The 21,142-nt window shown below is 48.7% G+C and overlaps 8 protein-coding genes across 8 annotated transcripts; 4 read left to right on the forward strand and 4 right to left on the reverse strand.

Annotated features, from left to right (window-relative positions):
• Positions 1 to 454: 454 nt before the first annotated feature.
• On the reverse strand, positions 455 to 4,608 carry N7529_002446 (RNA helicase; the record flags this gene model as incomplete). The annotated part of the gene is made up of 3 exons (XM_057237974.1): positions 455 to 717; positions 776 to 4,289; positions 4,375 to 4,608. The coding sequence occupies 3 exons, from the start codon at positions 4,606 to 4,608 to the stop codon at positions 455 to 457; spliced, it is 4,011 nt and encodes a 1,336-aa protein (XP_057100585.1).
• Positions 4,609 to 4,870: 262 nt separating this feature from the next.
• On the forward strand, positions 4,871 to 5,760 carry N7529_002447 (DNA 5'-adenosine monophosphate hydrolase; the record flags this gene model as incomplete). The annotated part of the gene is made up of 2 exons (XM_057237975.1): positions 4,871 to 4,937; positions 5,000 to 5,760. The coding sequence occupies 2 exons, from the start codon at positions 4,871 to 4,873 to the stop codon at positions 5,758 to 5,760; spliced, it is 828 nt and encodes a 275-aa protein (XP_057100586.1).
• A 292-nt stretch (positions 5,761 to 6,052) lies between these two features.
• On the reverse strand, positions 6,053 to 6,978 carry N7529_002448 (putative translocon-associated protein, alpha subunit; the record flags this gene model as incomplete). The annotated part of the gene is made up of 3 exons (XM_057237976.1): positions 6,053 to 6,341; positions 6,403 to 6,824; positions 6,907 to 6,978. 3 exons carry the CDS (start codon positions 6,976 to 6,978, stop codon positions 6,053 to 6,055), a joined length of 783 nt encoding a protein of 260 aa, XP_057100587.1.
• A 401-nt stretch (positions 6,979 to 7,379) lies between these two features.
• N7529_002449 (CCCH zinc finger protein) lies at positions 7,380 to 8,974 on the forward strand (the record flags this gene model as incomplete). Its single annotated transcript, XM_057237977.1, has 3 exons — positions 7,380 to 7,649; positions 7,709 to 8,051; positions 8,109 to 8,974. 3 exons carry the CDS (start codon positions 7,380 to 7,382, stop codon positions 8,972 to 8,974), a joined length of 1,479 nt encoding a protein of 492 aa, XP_057100588.1.
• A 382-nt stretch (positions 8,975 to 9,356) lies between these two features.
• N7529_002450 (uncharacterized protein) lies at positions 9,357 to 11,324 on the reverse strand (the record flags this gene model as incomplete). The annotated part of the gene is made up of 4 exons (XM_057237978.1): positions 9,357 to 9,642; positions 9,714 to 10,083; positions 10,135 to 11,014; positions 11,067 to 11,324. The coding sequence occupies 4 exons, from the start codon at positions 11,322 to 11,324 to the stop codon at positions 9,357 to 9,359; spliced, it is 1,794 nt and encodes a 597-aa protein (XP_057100589.1).
• A 385-nt stretch (positions 11,325 to 11,709) lies between these two features.
• N7529_002451 (karyopherin alpha) lies at positions 11,710 to 13,644 on the forward strand (the record flags this gene model as incomplete). The annotated part of the gene is given in 3 exon segments (XM_057237979.1): positions 11,710 to 11,946; positions 12,224 to 12,343; positions 12,355 to 13,644. The coding sequence occupies 3 exon segments, from the start codon at positions 11,710 to 11,712 to the stop codon at positions 13,642 to 13,644; spliced, it is 1,647 nt and encodes a 548-aa protein (XP_057100590.1).
• A 926-nt stretch (positions 13,645 to 14,570) lies between these two features.
• N7529_002452 (uncharacterized protein) lies at positions 14,571 to 14,759 on the forward strand (the record flags this gene model as incomplete). Its single annotated transcript, XM_057237980.1, has 1 exon — positions 14,571 to 14,759. One exon carries the CDS (start codon positions 14,571 to 14,573, stop codon positions 14,757 to 14,759), a length of 189 nt encoding a protein of 62 aa, XP_057100591.1.
• A 610-nt stretch (positions 14,760 to 15,369) lies between these two features.
• On the reverse strand, positions 15,370 to 18,972 carry N7529_002453 (cohesin subunit IRR1; the record flags this gene model as incomplete). The annotated part of the gene is made up of 2 exons (XM_057237981.1): positions 15,370 to 18,452; positions 18,510 to 18,972. 2 exons carry the CDS (start codon positions 18,970 to 18,972, stop codon positions 15,370 to 15,372), a joined length of 3,546 nt encoding a protein of 1,181 aa, XP_057100592.1.
• Positions 18,973 to 21,142: the final 2,170 nt, after the last annotated feature.

Consider the following 21,142-nt stretch of genomic DNA (forward strand, 5'->3'; position numbering starts at 1 on the left):
CCATGGCCTTGTGTCAATTTTCTTTTTGTATCTGTAGCCATACATTTCTTGAGAAACTCGAGTTTTGGACAATTGTTGCTGTCCTGTATCTTGCTTAGATCTTGCTCTATCTTTGATGTTTGTCGAGTACAAAATTTGAATCCAAAATCCAGTTTTATCCTTCAATGCCCAGGTGGTCACCGTCTCTGAGTAATGAAAAGAAAATTACAGCAGGTAGTGGCAGCGACTGGTATATGCTTTACTGTTATTGAAGATCCACACCCTAATTGATTGGACCTTGGTTCCAAGGTTGATTTCAAGGAAATATGTATCTTTTGCAGAAATCACCACCTGGGCAGAATATGTGAATGCCTTTTGATTTATCTCTGTTTGTATCGTGAATTATCTCGACTGTCTCATCTAGCGAGATGTATCTGCTGTGTATATTCTGGGCCCAAGAGGCCGTTTAACCAAATCACTGGTCAAGCCCGTTGAATTCAATCAACTTCTTGACAGCTTCAATTACTCGATCCCCAATACTGCTGCCGTCAGCCACCAACGAGGGATTGTCGAAGCGCTCTGCAAGAGCCTCATCTAACATAGTGCGGAGTCGCGAAACGAGTACGCCGATCCGGGCCCAACCGCGGAGACGGAGCCAGCCGTCTACAACCAGACCACGGCCCACAGTGTCGAGTTCGATGGAGCCACAGAAGAGAAGGAGGGAATATGCGTTGAAAGCTGCAAGCATGTCAGAAATTGAATGGGGAGATTTAAATTTTGGTGAGAAGTAACTCACGGGTAAGATCGCGGATGAAGACTTTGCTTGTAGCCATCTTAGTAAAGTAACTGATGTAGGCCGCGGCACTGGGATAGCCGGCTGCAGAAAAGAGAATGGAACTGGGATGAATGAAGACACGGCCATTCTCTTGATTGAAGTACTTGATGGTGCGGGCATCTGGGTCAACTTCAACAGTACCAGTGACCGAGCTAGCGAACTTTTTATCTGGGAAAGAGATTTGCGCTACCTGTGGCTGGAAAGCTCCGGCGACGAGGGCACGGATCAGGTTCCGGTTGGCAGCATTGCGGTTCCAGACGGCCGAAGAGTCAGAATAGTTGACTGCTAGGACGCCTGCATCTTTGAGGGATGTGATGAATTGTGCACGATTGGACGAGATGTCGCGCAGCGTTTGATGGGAGAGGAAGTTGGCGACACACCATGACTGGGTACCCCAATAGCCACCCTTGGCTTGGGTCCTTTCGGACCAGGCCTGGTAGGCTGAGAGATCGGTGAGAAGATCACCGTCGCCTGGTCGAGAAAAGCTTGCTTTGGCGGCGTTGGCTTCTTCGCGCTTCTCGCGCGGTGAGACAAAGGGGCTCTTGACTGTCAGCATGGCTGCGATGGTGAGGCACGGTTCCATGCAACCAAAGATAGAGCCGTAAATCATGAGCTTGGCGCAGCGCAGGTCGGCGGGAATCATGGAGAGATATCGACCCAGTGCAGTGAGTCTGTCATGGTCTAGAGCTCCTACACGATGCAGGAAATTCAGTGCGCCCTCAACGGCTATACTTTCTGGCGGAGTGATGGTGTTGGCTAGGAAGTTGGCAACATCGTCAATGCCTTTCATGGATTTAACGGACAGACACAACTGCTCCAATGGGACACGGCGAATTTCCGGGTCTGGTCGCTGTGCCATGTTGGACTCGGCTTTGCGAGTATACAGCTTGTAGCAAATACCTGCGCGGACACGACCTGCTCGACCACGGCGCTGTTTGCAAGCTGCTTGAGATGCCCACACTTCTTGGAGACGCACCATGTTGTCCTTAGGATCGTAACTTGTTTCCTTGACTCGACCAGTGTCAATGACGGCAACGACATCCTCGATTGTGATGGATGTTTCCGCAACATTAGTGGCGGCAATGACCTTTCGCATGCCCCTTGGTGGGCTTTGGAATACTCGTCGCTGCTCAGCAGGTAGAAGAGAGGCATGCAAAGGCAGAGGGTGTGTGTTGGGGATCCTCTTGACTGCTGTCAGACATCTGTCGATCTCCATCGTACCAGGAAGGAAAATCAAGATTCCTCCTGGCTGGTCTCCCAGTTGGGCATCGATGTATTCGACAGTTGCTGCAATCAAATCATAATTGATTCCCATGCCGAGACTACGAAGAGCTTTGCCCAGTGTTTCCTCGCCCCGCGATGGTTCTTCATCATATTCATAGTTCTCCGCGAGTTCTGGCGCAAACCCTGTATCTCTGATAACATCGTCCAGGTAGTAGTCTTGGACGGGGAATGTTCGACCAGGGATGTTCACCAGCCCAACTGTTTGTTGGCTGCCAAAGTAATTCATAAAGATACCCGCATCAAGAGTAGCACTCATGAGAATGACCTTGAGATCCTTGCGATAACGCAGAACATCCCTTAGTAGCGCCAAGAGGAAGTCTGTATCCAGACTGCGCTCGTGAACTTCATCAACCACCACATGTGAGACGTCAGCGAGGGAGCTTGCAACATTGCCATCTGCATCACCACCGGACTGAATTCGACGTAGCAAGACACCAGTCGTCACGAACGTGATTTTTGTTGAGCCTGGTTTAGCTTTTGACTCGCCACGGATCACGTATCCGATTTCATCGCCAACGGTTGCGCAACGCTCATCGCTGACTCTGTCGGCAAGGCCCAGTGCTGAAATTCGTCGCGGCTGCGTACAGATGATATTGGCAGCGCCTCCTAGTCCTCGCTGAATCATATCATCCAGCACAAATTGCACGGACTGTGTACTTTTACCACTACCAGTTTCACCTGAGATGATAGTCACCTGGTGTGAGTTGATTGCTTGAATAATATCATACTGGGTGTTCCATGCAGGGAGTGCCTTTCGCTTCCGGGTCATTTCAAGTTGCGGTGCGGTGTTTTGCTTGGCCTCCCAAGCATCTCGCATGGCCAAGCTTCGTGCTGAGTCGACAGTCCAGTCAATCCCCTTGCGGTTCTTGCGTGACGAACGCACAGGGATCTCGTGAGTCTCAGCTGCTGAGGAGGCTGTCACAGCAGAAATCTCTCGCAACTTGCCTGGATTCTGCATGATGATAGGCAAGTTGACCTCCAACCAATCCATGATATTGAATATCATAGACTCGCCCGTGAAGTTCTCCTCGGCATGTTGCACTGCCCGGCGGATCGCGCTGAGACGTATGTAAGCTGGAACTCCCTTGGAATGAATCGAGATGACAGGAGGCGTGCTTGGATAATGGGCGGAAGGCTTTTGGAAGCGGAACGTTGTGTTTGCCGGGATTTCTGATGCTTCGCTATTGATCTCGCAGACCTTAGATGATAGGCGATGATAGCGGTCACCAAAAATAGCCTCGAGCGTAGTTGCCTCTTCTGCCCAAGCCTCATCATCTTCATCGGCTACCGAGGGAAGTGAAAATCCGGATCCATGAGCTAAGGTACCCTGCAAATGCTCGGCAGCCGCTAGTTCATCGCCACTTTTGCTATCCAAAATTTGAGAGCACATATCGGATGGGTAACCAACAGACGCCAATCGTTTTATTTTGGCTTCACGGGCGAGATCAACAGAACCAAGACTAACTCCAGCTGAATAACCTTCCGGCAGACTCCATCGTGGAAGGTCATCGTCGGGAACATAGATAAGAAGCCACTCCAAAACCTCTTCGCGGTCTTTGCATTCTGCCGTAGCTTCTTCAACGTGACTGCGACGGAACCCTAAACCGGAGAATTCGTCTGCGATGGCCTTCTTTTGGTCTTCTGGGATCTGGACCCCGTAGGGATTCCATACTGTATGCTGCCGCAGCAGACCTTCAATATCTCGTCGAATCCGAGTGCCCATATCTACCTTGGGTGCCTGCGACCAAATGCGCTTCGATTTAGCATCACCATTACCTAACCCTAACTCAGCGTTGGAAGCCTTCTCTTTTGCTTGAGATTTTTCACGATCTGCGCGCTTCTTTGCCAAATCGGCTGCTGCGCTTTCACGTTCTTGCTTGGCCAAAAATGGATCTGCCTCGTACATCCAGCCCTTGCCCTCCCGGGTATCCATTGCTTTTATTTCCCCAAAGTCCTCCTTCCAAAGCTTTTTATACGTGGGAGGCATCATCATATGAATATTGCGCATATTGCATACACGGAAAAGAGCAAATGCTGCACCGAAATGGCGAGCTTCGAGGGCTGTCGGTTGTCCAGCGAGATGTTTATGGGAGGGAGGGAGCTTCATCGGTGGAATGACAATGAGTTCTTTGGTTTTCGGGTCTATTTTCTTCATTGTCACGGAGGATACAAATCCATCCGAAGTTTTTATCTGCAATTGTCGCGATCTATCAGTATCTGATTGAATATATTGCGTTTATAAGTGGAATGCGACGAGTCGCGACGGAATTAATTACCATGCTGTACTCAGGCTTTTCCCATTTTTGTTTTTGGCAATGCTCTGCCAACATATTGACTGGTAGCTTTCCTGTCCATGATGCGCCGCCAATAACCTCCTTCACGGATGGTTTCTTGGGCTCCTCCGGCAGCGCTTGCTTCTTCACTTCGCCCGCCTTCTCTGCCACAGCTTTGGCCTGTTTCGTGCCAGGCTTAGGACCGCCTTTCCCATCGCCTTTCTTCTTAGGTGGCATGTTCGTGTATGTCACTCGTGGCGAGCGTCAACAAAAAATTGACGAACAACTTTTTGGAGCTGGCAAAAGAGCGTCCCGCACTAAACCGCTTTTGGATGCATTGCGGGGACTCGATTTGGGCAAAACCCGGCGCCGCTGTACACTTGCACTTCAGTTGCATTTGACATCAATGTGATACTGAGATTCCTCGAAGGCAATGTTACGGCTCATATGTCCTATGTGACCACGTGTCTCTCTCTCTCTCTCTTTCAATACATTTAAGATGGAACCGGATAATTCGAACAAGGGCTCCACGGAGCAAGCTGGGAAACCGGAAAAGAGAAATGCCTGTAATACTACAATGGGTCTATCTATCAAGACGGATAATCTTACTGACATATTGCTGAAACAGTTACCGAGCTCCTGGCTCCCAAAAGCAAGCAACCAAAGCCTGCGGCCAAAGCTGCATCTAATCGCAATGAGGCTAAAGGCAGAGCTACTTTTGGAGCTCGAGATGGACTAGGCACTTACATCGCAAAGCCTGAGAGTCATCGGCTTTATCCTCTTGGTCCCAGAGTCTACCATGACGAGGATTTTGTGGCAATCCATGACATGTTTCCAAAGTCATCTGTACATCTTCTTCTCCTCCCTCGCGACCAGTCCAAAACGCGCCTTCACCCATTTGACGCTTTTGAAGACACCGAATTTTTGGCGAAGGTGAAAGCCGAAACTTGCAAGCTTCGTGTCTTGGCAGCAGGCGAGTTGAGGCGTAAATATGGAAAGGACTCTGTACAGGAGCAACCGAGACAGGCAGCGCTGAGCGCTGATCCACCGCCGAATGAGTTACCCCAGGGCCGTGACTGGGGGCAAGAAATTGTCGCCGGAGTGCATGCAGTACCATCCATGAATCACTTGCATGTTCATGTGTTGTCGGTGGATAGGTATAGCGAGCGCCTGAAGCATCGGAAACACTACAATAGCTTCTCCACACCATTTTTCGTGCCAATTGACGATTTTCCTCTAGCGCATGATGATGAACGACGAAAGCCGACGGAGCAGGGGTATCTAAAGCGGGACTTCGCTTGCTGGCGCTGTGGCGAGGTGTTTGGGAATCGATTTACTGACTTGAAAAAACATCTGGAGCACGAGTTTATGGAGTGGAAGAAATTGTGAGCTACAGGAACTTTGGTATGATAATAAACCAGTCCTATCACAACAGGCACGGCATGGAATGCGATGGAGTCATACATGCCATCCGACCTGAATTCCGTAGAAGCTAAAGAGGACCATAATCTTCTATGTGGTAAATATACATGCTCCAGTGACAATTGGTAGCGGGAATCGGTGCATGCATTTTCAGCACGTATCCAATGCTGGCATTGCACTAGACAAGAACCTCCTGACAATTGTATCCCATTAGATATGAATTGTCCACTTCCTCCACCAACATAATGGTCGCGTGCATTTACGCACGGGCCTTGGAGCGGCCCTTGACCTTACGGGCCTCGGGGCGGGCAATGTGGTGAGAGGGAATCCAATCAGCGTTGTAGGTAGTGGCAGAGGAAGCACCGGCACCGGTGGAAGAAGTTTCCTCAGTAACCTGGGTCTCAACGCGCTTCGAGGCCGGAGTGCGCTTCTCGCCGGTCTTTCCAGTCGACTTGCGCTTCTGAGGGAAGTAAGGAGCGACCCAAACAGTGTAGAAGAAGTAACCAGTGCCGGTGACACAAGCAAGAAGGAAGAAGTAAAGGAAGATGCTGTTAGTAATTGTTAGTCTATCAGTTTTCACAGAAAATTACAAAACGAGGGGGTGCTCACATCTGGGGGTCGAAGATGCTGGTATCCGCCTCAACAACGCTGACAGTGCCATTGTGGGCAGTGACGGTGAAGAAACGACCTTCGCTATCAGAGAGAATGGCAGAGAGAGTCAACTGCAGATCCTGGGGGTGCATCTCGGTGGCGAAGCTGTAGCTGATCGTCTCCTTCGATCCGGCGGGGATCTCGACACCGTAGCGAGTAGCGGTCAAGTTGCGAGCGATCTGGGTCTGGTCCTCGGGGTTGCGAAGACTACCGCCAACAAAGTTCACAGTAACAGGGTTCGGCTCATCGTTGGAGACGTCGATCAGTGCTTGAGTAGGGTGACCGTTGACAAGCTTAATGCCAAAGATTTCAGAAGCAGGGAAAGACGCCTGGGCCGAGACAGCCAGAACTGGGGCATCCGCTTCGGCCTGCTCAGCATCCTATAAGTTCAAATCAATTGTCAGTCAATTGAGTCATGCGACATTGGACCCTGAGGAGGACAAAGGTGGACACAAAACATACAGCAGCGAAGCTGGTACCGGCGAAGGCCTGAAGAGAGAGCAAAGCCAAAGAGAGGAAACCGAAGCGAGTCATCTTGAAAGATACCAAAAGCGAAACAAGGAAGTGAAAGAAGATGGGTTGGAAGGGGAATATTGGCTCCACGTATGCAAAACCCCCGGGGCCCGGGGGAGCTGAGTAAGCGATGCCATCCGCGTTTCTTTAGATCGATTTTTTTATTGAAGCAAGAAGACGCGTGCTATAATTTCTCCTTGCTATCATATAATTTAATTATCGGAGGCGTTTCACTGGTTATTTGACGGAATTACGCGCTGTGTAGATTGCCATCTTCTGCAAGCGCCTGCCAAATTCCATTTCCCTTGAGTTTCATCGGACTTCAAACCTGCTTCTCTCCCTTACTTTCTTTCTTCCTTATCTTTTGTCGCATTCACATCTTCACACCTTCAAATCCCTCAGATTATCCGAAATCTGCAAAAATGACAGCTCAGGCTTACCTAGAGCGCTATCGCCAATTATGCGCTTTGGATCAGCAGAAGAATGAATTCATCGAGGTAGCAACCATCTCTCCCTTGGTCCTGATTTCATGCTCACAAGACTATCAGGAACTTCTCCAACGTGTCACTGCTCTAGAGAATTCTTTTCAGCAAGAGAAACTTGACCATGAACGCGAGACTCGATTCAATCGTGATATTCAACTCCACGAAATGGAGTTGATGGAGCAGATATCGTCAGTCAAGAATATGATGGTGAGCGCATCCATGGGCCGGAAATTCGACCTAAGCTGACCTGTCTTTTTCTCATCTAGGACCGAGAACCATTTGTCGTTTTGCTTTTAGATGGCGAAGGAATTATATTCAAGGACGAGTTCCTCCAGTTGGGAGAACAGGGTGGACGCAATGCAGCCAAGCAACTTTGGAAATCCCTGGAGGACTATGTGGCAACGAATCTGTCCACAATCACCAAGCCGAAGATAATGACCAAGATCTACCTTAATGTGAAGGGACTCGTTGAGACTTACAACCGTGGTGGGATCAATTTGGAGATATCCACAATCAGTGACTTTATTCGGGGTTTCAATGAGACCACATCTTTCTTTGAAATTGTGGATGTTGGAACTGGCAAAAACAAGGCGCATGATAAAATCAAGGGTATGTGGTACAGCTTGTGATGACAAAACTCGTTGCTGATTCGCTTTCATCCTACAGAGGCTTTCAAGCTTTACTTATACAACTGTCATTGCCACCAACTCTTCCTGGGCTGTCCCTCGAATGAAGAGTATGCCGGGTCCTTGAGAGAACTGATCGCCGGTGCGAATTATAAGGGACGGGTTTCGCTGGTTGAAGGCCTTCCTCTCGAGAAGGAATTCGACGATTTCAGACAACAGGATTATCGAATTACCCAATTTGCAGATGTGTTTCGTACTACCAAGATTCTGCCAAGTGCAACCAATGTGCCCAGCGCGCCCAGTGCACCGACCTGGACTGCTTCTTGGAAGAACGCAATCCCCTCGCGGACCCTACTCACTCCTTCGCCAACTCAACAATTCCAAACCCCTGCGCCGCTATCGCGAACGTCTACCAGCACTAGTGTGTCAAATCTGGGTGTTCCACTAGCCCCAGTTACAACAAATAAGCTCGAGTCTTCTGATTTCCAGGTTGTTCGCTCGAAAATTCCTGGCTCGACACCTCCGAAGGCCGTGGAACGAAATAAATACGGCCAACGAGTCGATCGACTCGACTTCAAGAGTATTCCCCGTGAAGATCTCAACAAGTTGAAGAAACTCAAGCTCTGCAACTATCATTTCTTGCTTGGCGAATGCCCTAATGAAGAAAATTGCTATCATGACCATGATCGCAAATTGTCCCGCCAAGACCTGCACATTTTGTCTGCCATTGCCCGCATGACACCTTGTCGTTTCGGCCTAGAATGCGATGACGTTGAGTGTATCTATGGCCATCGCTGTCCTCAGAGCGAGCCTGGTAAAAAGACTTGCTTCCGGGGCGATAGCTGCCGTTTCGAGCCAGTGGCGCATGGCATTGACACAAACATTGTCAAAGTCACAAGAATCTAAGTGGCTTAGTTATACGTTATTCTCATGTTCACCTGGGGTGAACTAGATCTTATGCAATTGCAAGGCTACAAAAATATTTTCTATTGAGTGTGATAGGACCGGGTTTGGTTCACTGAAAAAGCACCCCATGACATAAACAGAATTTCGAGAATTCAGGAGTTATGAACGGTGCATGGGGGCGGGTTTGCTTTACAGACATTGAGATTTCAATATCGTCTTCCAAAGTGGCGGTAAAGGTGATTTCGGGTGCAAAAGTCTTTATGTATTGATCTGGGAATGTTTTTCTTCTACTAAATTGTATTATTATAAAGAGGATCAATCCATACATTGACGTTTTATGCGGGGTATCTGAACAGGGCAATTGAATTGGAAATCGTGAACGTCATGGAGCATGGATAATTGTGTCGAAAATGGCGAATCGTCTCTCCCATCCAAAGCAGTCAGTGTGACTGCATAACTCATCATCAATATCCATTGCATTGGAGTCCTTGACATGAGTGCACGGCACCCCATATTCTTTGATGCAGCAGTTAAATGGTACCGACTTCACTGCCTCCCAATTTTGGTTGCCAGAAGCTATAGCTTGTGACTTTTGCTCTTCAAGATCACCCCAGAGGTGGAAAAGCCTATCCTTGATCAGAGACAGTTCTTTAGGGTTTCCGCGGAGGCTACGCGAAGGTTCGCAGTCAGCATGTATACATTGCATGAATTTGCTTTGATGGAGGGGCGAGCTGCTTACTCGGATGCGGATCGATCAAGGAGATGTTCACCCCCCTCGCCGAATACATATATCTTCACGGGCTCCCGGGCTTGTTGATTGGATGACTTGGAGCCAATTCCTTCCACAAGTAGGCAAAAACGCCATTCCCAGCCATACCTCGGCTCCGCAGGGCTATTGTCCGTGTTGAACAAAGGGGCATGAGTGGTTTGGACAGTGAAATCTTCCACTTTTGAAGGAAAGAAATCGATCACCTTAATCTGAGAACGGTAGGTGACGTTTTGAAATGGAAGCTGATAGACAACACCCCCCGGGCCATTGTTTTTGTGAGTTTCTGCTAGAAGAATCTTTTCAAGGGGGAAAACGGGCGCTGTGTAAGCTTTCGTTTTGACTTGAAATGTATCAGTGGAACTATCTACACAGCATTTGAGAGGCGACTCACCATGCGGATTCATTTTGGTCCGGGTCGCTGCTGGCAGTGTGAGCTGACCTTCCTCTTTACAAGCTTCTTTTTTTTGCGCCTGTGATTTCTTTTTGGTCTTTTTGGTATCTTTCTTGGGTTCTCCGTGGATTTCCCAATATTCTGCCCGGCGAGCCATTAATGCTTGTACACGTTCGTCATTTTTGTCCCTAAAGACCTGGACATGAATCTTCTCTGGGTATATTCTGTCTTGATGAACGGAAGCTTCCAAATCGCGACTTTGTTTCATCCGAACATAGGTTAACAGGACAAGATCGTCTTTGGAGATGTGTTCGCGAGCATAGCCAGCATGTGGTTCCCACAAGGCCACTTGAATGGTTAATCTGCCCCAAGGGCCAGGCCAGTCATTTTTCCTTCCAAGGTAACTATATCGGTCACCCTCCATGCCTGTGTCATCTTCTTCTCCAGGTTTCCTCTTATCGGGAAGCAGTGGGTTCTCCGTGTAATCGGTTATGTACAGCAGAGTTTTCTCGCTGTCATAGGTGTTGAGCTTTACAACCTGACCAAGCAACTTGTACAAGCGATGAGGCTCTGCATCTTTGATCAGGCAAAATGGTAGACCAACTTTGGCAGCTGGACGAGAGGCTTGGACATGAGTAATCTGTCTGGGACCAGGTACACTGTGCGGCGTGGGCTGTTGCACAGAGCTTCCCTTGGCAGATACGCGATCCAAGAGTGATTGTGCCTGGTGCTGCTCCCACAAGGTCGGTTCAAAGGGAACAGGACCAGTGCTGATGACAAATGGGTTGGAATTTGGGGTTGACTCTGGCCGACATATAATCCAGGAAACACTTTGATTTTGGCCAGAAATCCCTGTAGGTTTGTTTTGAAATATGGCAACCTGAACACGGGTTTAGCTTGATACCACCTTACATTCATCCGGACTCGCCTACCTTTATGTTCCGTAGAAGGACCACATCATCGATTTTAACATTGGGAATATGACTATCATCATCACTGAAGTATTTGACTTTGAGACCGCCTGACCAGCTTGGTAGATCGAAATGGGAGTCTTTGATAGTGAAGGTGACGCATTTTGAAGAGCCCTTCGTTCGAAAGATTGGTAGAGTGTCAACAACTACGCCCAACACGGTGTATACTGCCGGGGAAGAGCAAGCAATGGAAATTGACCTGAAATTATCTGCAGCCATGGCTTTTGTTGTTGGCAGGAAATTTGGGTTAAGCGTTCTGCAAGCTTCCGAAGCTTTGATATCACAAGGAATCCACGTAAAAGCACGAATTGTCCTGTCAATTAGCTTGCATCATGAACTCTTTGTATCAAAGCAATAGACAATTAAAGAAAAGTCTCAACCTCAAAGAGATACTTTGTGACCAGTTCGCGACTGCGATGTAAATAAAATAGGGTATCACGTGATAGCATGGTTTCCCCTCCCACACAACTCTTCTCCCCCCACATCACATCCCTCCATCTCTCTTCTTCCTTCTTCCTCTATTTCCATCACAGCGCGCCCATTTCCACACCCCTCATTACATTACTGATTTCTGTGGCGCGCTTCATTTTCTTTTACATTCATCATGGCGGAACGCTACATCCCCGAACACCGCCGCACACAGTTTAAGGCTAAGAACCAGTTTAAGCCCGATGAGCTCCGCCGCCGCCGTGAAGAACAGCAGGTCGAGATTCGCAAGCAGAAGCGTGATGACAACTTGGCCAAGAGACGTGGTATCCAGACTCGGGATGGTGGTATTGGTGTTGGTGGCATGACTGCCGCCACTGAGAGTGACGATGAAGCTAGTGCTATTGAGAGCGAGGTAGGTTTAAGAGTTTTCTTTGATGTTTGGATTATGTTCCATTTCTATCTATCGTGCGTTGGATGGATTCTACCTTCTGCGGCTTCGTTGGCCACCCCCTGCGTTCATCTGAGATTTCTTTGTTTTTATGATGCGATCATCAACAAGGAATTTTTTTTCACCGCCCGGTTGCCATGGCCCACGAAGCCCCTCCAACTCGGGACTTCGAAACCATGCCCCACTGCAATAAAAAAAGACCGTGAAAAATACAAAGCTAACACAATGGATTTTTTATTAGCTCAACGTCGAGCTTCCTCTGATGGTGAAGGGTGTCTTTTCCGACCAAGTTGAGGAGCAGATTCAGGCTACTACTAAGTTCCGCAAATTGCTTTCGAAGGAGCGTAACCCCCCATTGAGCGTGTTATCGAGACCGGTGTTGTTGCCCGTTTCGTCGAGTTCCTCCGCTCGCCTCACACTCTGGTCCAATTCGAGTCTGCTTGGGCTTTGACCAACATCGCTTCCGGCTCCGCCCAGCAAACCCAGGTTGTCATTGAAGCCGGTGCCGTCCCCATCTTCGTCGAGTTGCTGAAGAGCCCCGAGCCGGATGTCCGAGAACAGGCTGTTTGGGCCCTTGGTAACATTGCCGGTGACAGCCCTCATTGCCGTGACTTCGTTTTGGGTGCCGGTGCTCTGCGCCCTCTTCTGGACCTCATCAACGATGGGCGTAAGCTGAGCATGCTCCGCAACGCTACTTGGACCCTCAGCAACTTCTGCCGTGGCAAGACTCCCCAGCCCGATTGGAACACCATTGCCCCTGCCCTCCCAGTCCTTTCCAAGCTCATCTACATGCTGGATGATGAGGTCCTGATCGACGCTTGTTGGGCTATCTCATACCTGTCCGATGGTGCCAACGACAAGATCCAAGCTGTCATCGAGGCCGGTATCCCCCGTCGTCTGGTAGAGCTCCTCATGCACGCCTCTACTTCCGTGCAGACCCCCGCCCTCCGTTCCGTGGGTAACATTGTCACCGGCGATGATGTTCAGACCCAGGTCATCATCAACTGTGGCTCGCTTCCCGCTCTCCTTTCCCTTTTGAGCTCCACCAAGGACGGTATCCGCAAGGAGGCCTGCTGGACCATCTCCAACGTTACCGCTGGAAACTCTAGCCAAATCCAAGCTGTCATTGACGCTGGCATCATTGCCCCTCTCATCAACCTTCTTGCTAACGGTGACTTTAAGACCCGCAAGGAGGCTTGCTGGGCTATCTCCAACGCCACTTCTGGTGGTCTTCAGAAGCCAGACCAGATCCGCTACCTTGTCTCTCAAGGGTGCATCAAGCCCCTGTGCGATCTCCTGGCCTGTCCTGACAACAAGATCATCCAGGTTGCTCTTGATGGTCTTGAGAACATCCTCAAGGTCGGCGACATGGACAAGGAGGCTGGTCAGGCTGGTGAGGCTCGCGTCAATCGCTACGCTCTGTTCATCGAGGAAGCTGGTGGCATGGAAAAGATTCACGATTGCCAGAACAACGCCAACGAGGAGATCTACATGAAGGCCTACAATATCATCGAGAAGTACTTCTCCGACGAGGATGAGGCCGGCGGTGACATCGAGGAGCTGGCTCCCCAGCAGACCCAGACCGGGTTCTCTCTTGGTACTGGCCAACAGCCAACCGGTGGATTCAACTTTGGAAACGCCGGTGATTCCATGGATATGTAAAGACACCAAATTGTCTTTTCCCATGCATAATCCACCTACCTGTACCTTTGTTCACTACCAACTTGTCGAAGCTGCGCCCAGCATAATCTCTCCTGGGCGGGCACCACTGGCTACCGAGAATCCTGGTTGCTCTGCATCCTCAATGTTTCTCGAACAATTCGACCAAACTATTATTGGCTTGGCGTTGCGTCTAAACAAGCCCTTGGTGTTCATTCGATCCCCTCCAATTCCCCTTGTCACGATCTTCACTTTCCCCTTTTCTTACCTTTTTTTGATTTCACGATAAACAAGATTCACCATCATGTATCCCCACCCCACCCCTTTAGCATCCTCATACACAGGCGTATTTGTTTGCAGGATCGGTTTTTTCCTAGTTATGTTAATGTTCCCTGGCCCCCTGGTGTTATCTGGTCGGGGGATTGGTTTCCTGCGCGGGAGCTTCTCCCTTGCTCGCTGGCAACAGGGGCATGTGTGGGCGCTAGCACCTTGCTTGTACATCGCTCATAATCTGGTCAAAATCATGCCCCTGAAAATGTTTGTCGAATGCGTTTTTCTCGTGGTACGCTTTGAAGTTCGCCAGGAAAAAAATGCCAAGCTCTACTCGATCAATCTTTCACAATGCCCTGTAGTTGTAGTCATGTTTTGTAATTCGTGATATGTATCAAAGACCTCTCAGGGTGTCGCCAGACTTTCTGACCGGGGATGGATGGATGATGGACAATCTTTCTAACCATTGAAAGTCGCCCCAATGAAAAGTACAAAAAAGTACAACAATGACCAGAAAGGGAGTATGTTCAAAGCCTGTGTCGGTAGAGCGTAGGTTATGTTCCAAGGTTGTTGCTGTAGCTGGGGCAATTACCTGTTTCGCCTGGGATAAGTTTTGGTCGGAAGTCTGCCGGTATATGAATCACAACTAACATTCTATGATGTGGCTTCGAACAGATCAAGGCGGTCCCTATGCCGACCTGGTCGCTGAAACTGGCGCAAAAGCGGTGTTTGACATCCTATTGAGAGATAAAGAAGCTCTCAATAGGAAGTTTCTAAATATTCATGTCCCAGGCTGGGAGGAGACCAAAGGACTGAACAAGTATGATGGGATTGAGCTTGAGTGGTAAATAGCAAACGGATGTTGCGAAGCGAGACATGCTTGTCTTTGACGCGAATCATGTTGTGACGCATCCTCTGACTTTGGGCGTCGGTTTCCATTATGTTTTTTGTTCCACAGATGAGGCTCTGCCACTCATGTGCTTACCATGGGAGAACAGCTGTGGGGGAATCTGGTGGGAAAGTCTCGAATCAGCAACAGGAAGAGTCATGCTCAAGAAGCTGGGATAAATCACCGCAAGAGAGGAAATATAGGTATAGTTCATAGTCCCGAAGTTGAAAATTTTGCAACACACTCATCCCAAGACACTCAGAGATCACAAGACTTGCTTCGGGGTCTATTGTTTAGTCAGTGAGTATAGATAGAACTACACTCGATTGAAGTTATAGTAATGACAACAGGGGAATAGATTCAAAGCAAGAAAGTTGTAAGATACAGATTGAACATGAGACCATATCCACGCAAAATCGCATAAAAGATACAGTTGATTCAAGCCATAAGCCATAAAAGAGAGAAGAGAAAGTATGGAGACAGGGAAAAAAGGAGCAAAAGAAAAAAGACAGTCACTAAGCAACAAATTATTTTCAGGCACACGTTAACGTCAGTAAAACAAGATTAGATCAATCGCCCATCACTTCATCCTCGTCTGGCTCAGGCGCAGGGGAATCAAGATCCTTATCCTCGTCTCCACTTTGCTGATCAATATCCTCCTCGACAAGGCCGCGTGCGCGCAAATCCTCATCGTCGTCCTCTTCCACAGGCACATCGTCATTCTCGTCGTCATCATTAACCTGCGTCGCAGACTTGAATCCTCCCTTGGCAGGTGAAGCAGCAGCAGTCTTGCCAGCTTGCTTTCCTTTGGTGCGCGGTGCACTACGTGGCTTGCGCTCTTCAAGATAAGACAAGACCTGGCGGTAATTGTGACCGAGGGCAGTCTTGTTGCGAAGGAGACGCTTTTTCAGAGAGCCGCGCTTTGAGCCGGAGGCGTCGATGACACGGGCGATGATGGCCAGGACCAGCTTTCCTGTTAGTTCGCAAAGGCGCTGTTCGGCAACGATGCTGCTGCGGAGGCGCTCGTTGGCTGCGCTTTCATCCTCAGAGTCGCTAGCTTCATCTTCGTCCTCGGGCTCATCTTCTGAGGCGGGGGCATCATCGTCTGCAGGCTCCAGGTTTACTTTTGATTTCGCGGCGGCTGTGCGTTCGGCAATGCCGTGGATCTTGGTGATGATTGTCTGGGGTTTAGGTCCGATTTCATGGATTAGGCTTTGAGTTTGGAAGAGAACATCTTCATCGTTACCGTTGCCTTGGCCGATGTTGCGGAGCGTGCTGAATAGTGTCTGCAAATCTAGGTATGTGGTGGTTGCTATGAATCGAAGGTCATCAAGCCCGGAACGCGATTGCATGATGTCGACAAGAGTCGAGGCGAAGGTCTCGCGGCTCTTGGTAAGTGCTTCAAAGTAGGATGTGTTGAAGTTGGCTTTTCCGTCGTTCAGCGCTGTGGACAGTGCCTGCACTTTCCACATGAAATAGAAAAGCAATGAGCGGATACTGCTTGATACCAGCTCAGTTTCTGCCCTGGCAACATCTTCATCTTCATCTTCGCTGCGTAGACCACGCTCGGCAAGACGAATGAGAGTGTTGAATGGGGCTTCGGGCTGGTCCTTCTTTGACTTCGACCGCGCGTTGGGAACAGTTTCGAGGATTGCGGCGCAATCCGTGATGCCCGCGAGGTTCGAAATTCGAGAGACAGTGTTGGTCAGGTCGGTGAGAGTGGGATCGGAAATTGAGCCACCTTCTTGAACATCCTTCTTACGAGAAAAGGCGCCCAGCGCCTCTACCATGTCGTCCCAAAGCTCTTGGACCTTACTTTCAAGGGATTCCCGCATCTCCTCAGAGCTCTTTGCATGCAAGAACGCTACACTGGCTTCAGCCAAAACGTCTTGATCGGAGTGAGTCAGGAATTGCTTGTTGATATCATTGAGCAACGAGGAATAGGCCGTGGCATCCTTTTGAAGATCCTGGATCGAGTCTAGATCCACAAGGTGTTCCAGCCGCAAGACAGCAGAAGCCGCTTCTGGCGTGGAACCGAATTTATTGAGAAGTCGGGGGATGATTTGCGCAAGATTGTGGGAGATCTCTTCTTGGAGCTCCGAGATCTTAGCAGTCAGTGCCTTAACTTTGCGCCCACGCTTATCGATATCGGACTTGGATACATCAGAAACCCGGAGCTTGACTGCAGCACAGAGCACTTCCAGGAGAACGGTTTCCTGTCCTTCTTGCATTTTGTACATATTTTTCACGACACTTGCAGTATCATCCTCGGATGGTTCGTCGATGATTTGAGAGTGGTCGTAAAGCAGATAACCAGCCAACGATGGCCATTGAGAAAGTTCTTCCATGTGAGGGAAGACAGCCTCAGTCGCGAGAGCAAAGCGAGACTCTACAGGCACTCCCAGTAGTGTGTCACGAGACATTGGCTCTGATTCTTGATCAGACTGCTGGGCGTCATAGGCTTGGAACAAATCGGTAAGGCATTTGTACTTGATCCATGAGTGCTTGGGCGATTCATAGTCATCTTCATCATCATCAGCCAGTAGTTCACTGATCTCTTCTCCAGCTTCTTCTGTGATTGACTCGTATGAATCTTGAACATTGGAAACAAAGAAGCGCCCAGCTGTTTTCCGAATGCGGGGGTCAATGTCGAATACCAAGCGGCCGGCAGCATCAATATCATCTGGCTCGAGTAGACCTCCTTCACGAAGGTGGTTAAGAAGCTCAACCGCAGCCACGCGTACAGAAATATCAGCATCCTGTATAGCAATCTCAACGATGCGCTGGCGGAAGCGTTCAGTGAATGAGTGCAAGCCAGCAACGTTGTCCCGGTTCTCATATAGAGACAGAAGCTCAGTCAAGGCAACTAGTCGGGTTTGCGCAACAACATCCGCAAGTGTCCACCCCAGATATCGCAGATACTGCCCTTCAAAGAAGATTTCTCGGTATGTGCGAATCCATCCACCCAGAGCCGTCAGACATTCGGCACGAATCTGACTGTCAATATCTCTGTAGCGATGGACAAAGACAGTATCAAATCCATCCTGCAGGAATTCATCTAGCCGCTCCACCTTCTGCTCGCCTTCGGACACAGCTGTTTGAATGGTTTCCACACGACCCTTATTCACGGTTTTCTTTTTCTTTTCGCTTTCGAGTTGCTTTCTGGACGTAGACACACTTGTCGTGACCTCGCGAGCAATATCACACAGGGCGTTCATGATTGCTAGGGAGATCACAGTTGCAGTATGCCGGAACGGTCGGCATTGCGATGTTGACAATGAAGATATCCAGATTTGAACGTTCTCGAATAGATTTTCATCGGTGTATAGAACCGAAGAGGCATGGAAAGTTTGAATCAATGCCACAGTAAATTCTTCAAGGAGGGCAGGGAAGGCCCTGAACTTCTTTGCCTTGGAAATAAGAGGGTATTCAGTGATGCCTTCTGCTTGGTACAGGGCTTGCAAATCTTCAATTCGGGTGGGGGCATTGTCAACATCTTCCACTTCAGCGGTGTCAATTTCGAGGTCCGTTCCGGTGCATCGTAAAATGAAATTGACGAGATCGCGCATAGCATCCCCATTATTGCGTTGATATTGGGACAGCCATTGAGCGGCCACCGTGTCAGCGTTGGTGTTTTTTCCAAAGACCTCCGCTAAATCGAATATCAGCCACGAGGATGTTCGTCCACATACTAAGAAAGATTACTTACCGAATAGTCCACGCTCACCTGCCGCGAGACTGGGTCGAGCCTTTGGTTTCCGGGGGCGAGCAGCTGGGAGCCGGCCATTAGTAGCCGGCCTAAAGGCGAGCTGTTTTCCTAGTCCATTTGTGACCTTAGGTTTCTTTGAAGCATGTGGTCCCTTGGACTTCGGCTTAGGTTTTGAGGGCTTCTTGGTCCCATTTCGGCGTGCAGCGCGTCTTTTCTCTCGCAGTTCCTCTTCATCTGTCTCGTCGTTGCCAGCATCTTCACTGTCGGACTCGGACGCGTCTTCGTCTTCGTCTTCGCGCGCCTCATCTCGCTTGCGCTTTCCGCTGGCCTGTTCTTCGGCAGAAAATGTGCTTTGCGAGAATATTTCTGGTCGTCGCGTCTGTCGGCCAGATTTGCGGCGGTCTTCGGCGGGGGTAGATGACGGGTCGCCGGGACTCGACAAAGGTGGATTGTCGATATCCATAATATTGGGCTGATGTAGTATATGGCAATGCGATGAGAAAGAAATTCCCGTTGATTGAATCGAAAATCTTCAATGGGGTTCGGATTTTGTGGTCGAGGGACGCGCTCGTGCAACGCGCGGTTAGTACGACCAAGCAAACGGAGCTTGTTGGGGGAAAAGGATGAAGTGTGTGCAATTCAAGCAGTCGGTCACTCGCGACACACACGCTCTCTTGATGGAGTTGAGAAAGTATATGAAACGAGAGCGCTTGGGCAGAAACGTCTCGGCGCAGCGTGGGGGAGACGCGACAAACGTGCCTTGGGGCCTCAGGTTCTGAATTACCTAACCGGCCACGAGGTGTGTGGCCTTACAACACAGGTGTCTATGTTTGTAGCAACCTTTCAGGTTGGAACCTTTGACAGTATTTTTAGTTGGCTCTGTTATAGAGCCTTTTAGTTATGTAGAACACCTTATACTGACTACAGGGAAACAAAAGTCACTACTTAATCGAGGCTTAGAAGACTGCACAGGATGGCAGACTACCGCCTGGGTGAAGCCGTAAAAAACCGCCCAGCTTAACCCCAAATCTCTCTCAGTCTCGCATTTAACGAACGCGGAAGCAGAACTTCAAATTCCACCTTTTCAAAGTCGTCGTCTTTGGAATCCAGTTTAGTTCCTAATTTGGACGCCTAGCTTTTGAAAAATAAACCGGAAGGACCAAAGATTATACACGACTATTTATTCTTTAGCGATATACAGATGTACATGCCAGGTGGTAAGAGAGACTGTCAGGTGAAAATCCAGAGAGTACCTATCCACTACCTAGGTATAGTCATGTTAAACCCCCTCCAGGGCTATACATTGCCAGAATTGGAGATAAATAAAAGGCATAGTTTTCGCACATTTCTATTAGCTAGGACAGAAAAGCATCTGACAGAGATCCTAAAAGAAGGCCTGATATATACCTAGGTATGATGATTCTATAATATCTATAACTCAGATAATACTCCTTTGCTAGTTAAGTGTTTAATACTACGGAGTACTATATAACTCATTACTCCGAATTAATTAATCAACACCCTTGCAGCTGAGTCACTACATGGGCGTTTTTAGGGGCCGACTAGTATCAGGGTCTTGCAAGGTTCTTTTGATGCGCATTCATATATATCACACCATTTCTTCTCTCAAGCTCTATATTTTGCTTTCACAAGATGACAACATTTGCCAAGGCTGACCTAGGACTAACGAGTCAGGTCAACTGATCCATCTCGGAGCTTGCGAAGCTTGGCGGTTTTATCCTTCGTTCCAATTAACTTTTCCGGAGCTGCAGGGACTCGCGAATCAAGAAGACACTCTATAGATCCCAGCCTTCAGAGTTAGGGAATCGCCTTTAGGAATTAATTGATCGGATACCAGCTCACGTGCATATTCCGTTCTTCGTCACTGCAAGTACGGAGTATGGAGGTGCTTTACACGTATACGGAGTAAGTTAAGTCTAGGTTGATCCTCTTATATATGCGTGATGCGTCATTAAGGCCATATTTATCAGGAATATAAGATCTACAAATTACGTCTTTGACCCCGAGTGTCCATCGAACCCTCTGATTGGTTGAAGTGTAGCCGAGGGAAATTTGCATCATTAGTTATAAGATGGATCTAAATACCCTAAGGCGTCCCTACATTATATAGTTTCATGATAGCGTGACGATCCATCTTTTCACAGGTCTCATGACATTGCCCCTTAAATAAAAGGAGTTTTTTGATGGAGTCTCAAAAGAGTTTTACAAAGGTATCCAGGGCTAGAACTTCGGCTATTATTAAATCAGTCATGTAGATCAAATGACATAAAAAGTGCATCGCCAAGAGTGTAACCACTCGGTCTAATGCATATGAGGAGATTTTCTTTGTCATAGAAACATCAACAACCGCTCATTTTCTGTTGTGTCTTTTTCCCCCATTTTCTTCAAAACAGGAGCCAAGAAAACTGCGGTTTGACAATATCCCCCGCTTGACGTGGATACACCCGGACACTAACGGTAGATGGGAGTGGATTCGTGACTAAGATGGAAATCATCACTTTGCCGATATATACGGGTTTGCCCCCCTCTGAACTCTGGGGTAAAAAGTCTTTTTTTCTGTCTGGAATAACATCATGGAAGCCTGGCCTCATAGCCACTGATCATAACATTGT

Source organism: Penicillium soppii (genome assembly GCF_028829465.1).
Source record: "Penicillium soppii strain IBT 18220 chromosome Unknown utg000003l, whole genome shotgun sequence".
NCBI lineage: Eukaryota > Fungi > Ascomycota > Eurotiomycetes > Eurotiales > Aspergillaceae > Penicillium > Penicillium soppii.